The sequence below is a fragment of the Ascaphus truei genome, chromosome 20 (genome assembly GCF_040206685.1).
Source record: "Ascaphus truei isolate aAscTru1 chromosome 20, aAscTru1.hap1, whole genome shotgun sequence".
Classification (NCBI taxonomy): Eukaryota; Metazoa; Chordata; class Amphibia; order Anura; family Ascaphidae; genus Ascaphus; species Ascaphus truei.
The window spans coordinates 21277359-21282304 of NC_134502.1; the positions used below are offsets into that span (position 1 = coordinate 21277359).

The 4946-nt window shown below is 38.8% G+C and overlaps 1 protein-coding gene across 1 annotated transcript; it reads left to right on the forward strand.

Moving 5' to 3' along the window:
• The first annotated feature begins 763 nt into the window (after positions 1-763).
• Positions 764-1699, forward strand: LOC142471024 (olfactory receptor 5V1-like). The gene has a single exon (XM_075577822.1). The coding sequence runs from the start codon at positions 764-766 to the stop codon at positions 1697-1699; it is 936 nt and encodes a 311-aa protein (XP_075433937.1).
• The last annotated feature ends 3247 nt before the right edge of the window (positions 1700-4946 follow it).

Below are 4946 nucleotides of genomic sequence, written 5' to 3' on the forward strand. Positions count from 1 at the left end.
TGGCCATGGGGACAGTTACAGGGTATCAATCTGGAAGTGATATTTCCCCCTTATCTCAGGGTCTTTCTTCTTGTTGTAAGCATAATTCCCTTTCCAATTCCTTCATAATTATAATATCTGGGTAGTTTAATGTTAGTTACTGATGAACGGAAATCCGTCCTTTTCCCATCCTCGGCACAACGTTTCTCAGAGAGGTGATGGGGGTGAGGTGGGAATCCTACTGGGGGTGAAAGTATGTTTTGTGTTTTTTTATGCAGCACCATCCCTATATGCAGAGATACTATAATATACAAGACATAATACAGGGATAATAGTGCAAATAGAAATACATTAAGTGCATAATACATACAGTACAAGGCAATATTAGGGGGACAGAAGTCTATGCTTCAAAGAGATGACTCAAAGGCTATTACTCTTTAGATGTTGATGTGCACGACTTCGTTATATTAATATGCTATGGACATGAATGTAAAGGTGACTTTTAAGACTGTCTTGAAGTTTGATTCCTAACAGGACAGTTTACATTATCTCTTATCTTTTATAGCAACATGTTTCCCATGTTTGTCTCTATCTCAAATCTGTTCATATATGTGTATACAAAAAAATTTTAAAATGTAATATAGAATAGATTGCATTCTGTATCATTAATAGATCAGGAGTTTTTAAGTTTTAATTATTTTATGTGTCTTAATAAACTCTTTCTTCTTGCAGTACAAAAACAGATATTTAATTAGAATATCTTCTTTTCCTCTAACATCCCACAATGCTCCGGGAGAATCAGACCACGGTTACAGAATTTCTGCTTCTGGGATTTCCAGCCATTCACAACTTCAAGATCTTACTCTTCTTTGTCTTCCTTCTGTTATACATTTGCACCTTAGCTGGAAATATCCTGATCATTATCTTGGTGTCAACCAATCACCATCTCCGTAAGCCCATGTACTTCTTTCTCAGTCACCTGTCCCTGTCTGACATCTTGCTAACCACAGATATTGTGCCTAACATGCTATACATAATAATGGCAGAAGGGGCAGTTATCTCTCTCGCTGGCTGCATCTCTCAATATTTCCTATTTTCTACCTCAGCAGGTGCTGAATGTTTCCTCCTTACAGTGATGTCTTATGACAGATACCTGGCCATCTGCCACCCATTGCGTTACTCTGCTATTATGGACTTTAAGCTGTGCTTCCAATTGGTTTTCGGGTCTTGGTTCTTAGGTTTTATGGCAACACTAAATATGGTTATTTTTGTTTGTTCTTTTCAATTATGTAACCCCAATGTCATTGATCATTTCTTTTGTGAAATGACCATTCTCTTAGAACATTTTTGCTCAAACAGATTAATTTTGGACACTATAGTCTTTGTTCTAGGAATTCCTATCGTTGTCTTTCCATTTGTCTTCATCATTGGGACATATATCTGTATCTTTCTCACCATCCTCAGTATCTCCTCCACCACTGGGAGACAGAAAGCCTTCTCCACCTGTAGCTCTCACCTGGCCGTTGTGTGCACATATTATGGGACACTGTTTGCTAAATATGTGGTCCCATCGAAAGGACAGTCATTGACTCTAATGAAAATCACCTCTCTTATGTACACAGTCGCCACCCCATTATTCAATCCCATCATCTATACTCTGAGGAACAAGGAGATCCGGGAGGCCCTGTGGAAATGTATCAGTATAAAGCTACAAACATAGTTTGAGTAGCATGAGATAAACTACAGTAGGTCAATTGTATCAGGCTGTGTTCAACATGGTAAAAATAACTACAATGTAAGCTAGAGTAGATGCAGTAAAGAGTCCTCTAATAAACTGTAGTTTTGCAGTTACAGTATATTGACATTAAGGGAAATATCCATCAACTACAAACAAACACAAACAGAGCCCAATGCTACATCAAATGGCAAAAATACACAGTGAAATACCTATATATCTCTTGAATAAATGGGGTAATTTAGTTTAACACTTTGACCAAAGCATTGTAAGCCTGTGAGCCCCTCCAAGGCATGACCATAATTCACAGGTCCTAACACTGATTACAATTCTTAATAACCTGTACAATACTAGGAAGAATGATCATAATTGATCTGTCATAATCAGCTGCATGGTTCTAAATCTGATTGAAATTCTTATTTACCTGGACAATACCAGGAAGAATACTCTGTATTAGATCTGTCGCAATCAGCTGCATGCAAAGACCTGTGCATATGGAAAGTGGGATGGGACGAGCTTTAAACCTGGGAGGGAGGGGCCAACCTCCAAAGCAGCTGAGACCAGCTGGACAAAGTTAACAAACACACACACATACCCAGTAAGCTCATATAAGCCACAAAAGTAACCACAAAATATATATATATATATGTATATAAATTTAAAAAAGGAGTGCTACTGGGCATGGCAATATATACTAGAAGCAAACATAAACAGAGCCCAGTGCTACATTCAATGGCAAAAGTACACCGTGAAATAACTATATATCTCTTGAATAAAAGGGTAATTTAGTTTAACACTTTGGCCAAAGCATTGTAAGCCTGTGAACCCCTTCAAGGCATGACCACAAAATCACAGGTCCTAACACTGATTACAATTCTTAATAACCTGTACAATACTAGAAAGAATGATCATAATTGATCTGTCATTATCAGCTGCATGGTTATAAATCTGATTGAAATTCTCATTTACCTGGACAATACCAGGAAGAATACTCTGTATTAGATCTGTCGCAATTAGCTGCATGCAAAGACCTGTACATATGGAAAGTGGGATGGGACGAGCTTTATACCTAAATATCCATCAATCAATGTATTTCAACACCATTATTCTCCTCTGGGCAGTGATAATTTGGAATTATAGAACTAAAAATATAACATGAAGTATAAACATAAATAAAAATTAGAAGCTAACAAGTACAACTTAAAACATTCAGCAAACTTTCATAATAGTACACAGAGAGAGCCCTAATACTCATTAGTAGTACTATATTAAGTTAGTACACAGATGGATACCACAGAAATTCTGACTATAACCCAATGTCTCTGAGGGATAAATCTTCTACACCAAGAACATCATCTGCACTCTAATTGTATCCATGAATACCTGTGGGTGCTGAAATGTAACAAATCTTTTATTCTGTGAAAATCGGGATTATATGTGTAATAACTGGTTGCTAATTTTAACAAACTTTTGTTTATAATATTTGCAGTATTGTAATACCCCATCTCACCTTCTTCACTCACAAACTCGCCGAGACCCAGGTCCTGGGTGAATCATGGCCCTACCATTCTCCAATGAGCCAGGAACAAGGCCCTGGGTGAGGCATGTGCCCTGCCACTCTCCTCCAACTGGGAATCAGGCCCTGGGTGTATAATGAGCTCGGCCATTCTCTAATGAGCTGGGTACCAGGCCATGATTTATCCCTTTTCCACTCAACAAACTCCCTCCCCTGTCAACAGTACAGTACATCAAGCCCTGGTTATGTCTGTAGTCCTGGACCCTGGTTTTCTTTCTGACCAGTCTGATCCAGTGTCTAATATTAGTCTCCAATTAAGGTCGTCAGACACCTACTGTATCTTATTAAACCAAATCTCCCCTATGCCACCCAGCCTGATAAACTTGCCAACACCGCTACACATTTGGGGTATTAATCTCAAACCCCACCCCAAATCTGGAGGGAGATATAATCCAGGAGTGGGTCAGTTAAGAACTCACTCAAAGAGTACAATGGGCTTTGAGAAATGGAGAGACTACAGGTGGAGTCAGAATATATTCCCTGCTGCTCGGGAAACCTGCAGGAAAGTGACCACAGCTTCCACCGACAGCAGAGGATTCATGGTATGCTGGGTCACATCCAGAAGCACAGACCCCCTGCATTATTGTAGTGACTTGTACTTCCTCCTTAGCCGCTGCGTGTCAGGCCATATTCAAGCGCTATATTTAAGTGTGGAGTTAATACTGGACTTATTACATACGTGTTATGAAATAAAACTACAGAAAAAAAGATAAGGTAGCGCTAATTCCTAAAGAGAGAAGGCTGGATGTAATTTCGTAAGTTGATCATTAGACTCATAGCTGCTTATACATAAAAGTTGATGATAGGAAAAATATATACATGTTATCAGAAAAATATGCCTAAATTCTTGACATTTAAAACGCATATAGATAGTCACATGAGCAGAGAAAATATAAAGCTCTAAATAGCGGCGGAGGTGGTTTTCAAGGAAGCATATGAGATGTTTACCAATCACATCTCATTGTGGGTCATTACGAAATTACACTGGTAACACATAGACACAATTGCTAGGGCATATACAATTATATCGAGGTATGCCTTTAAGAGAATTAAACACACTGCGCTTTCCAATTGGTTTATTTGGAAGTGAATAAGATATAAAACATTCCCCTGCACTATCCCATGTTACCACCTTTGAAAAAGCCTCCGCGAAACGTGCGTCAGGTGGGAGGGATTACACATGGCTGAAGTGATGACGTCATGACGCATCGTTGCCGGGTGGTGAGTAAGAAGAGCCTCTGAGTGCCTCTGAGTGCTGGAACAATTTACCGAGGTAATATCAGGCTATGCTCCACTACAAGGTATTATATTTAACTATATAACAAACTGTGATGGCATTATATAGAGCTACTTAAGCATATATGCCACAGTGTGAGTTTATTTACATTGTAGACACTCTGTGACGATGGTTTGTCTATAGCTGTTACTCTCAATGATACTTTGTATTGCACACTAAGCTAAGTCAAATATAGCATGGTTGCAGCTGCAGGCTTTAGCTTTTGCTTTAACAAAGCAGAATTGAATTATTATAGTTGTGCCTTCCTCTGTGATTCTTACCCCACCCCTGAACACAATTACTCCACAGATGTTTATTTTTTGAGTAATCAGTCACTGCAGTTTTTAGTATAGTATAGGAGGCTATAATTTGATACGGGC

Excerpts from the sequence above, each read along its gene's own strand:
- LOC142471024 (XM_075577822.1), top strand. The coding sequence starts at position 764 with ATGCTCCGGGAGAATCAGACCACGGTTACAGAATTTCTGCTTCTGGGA.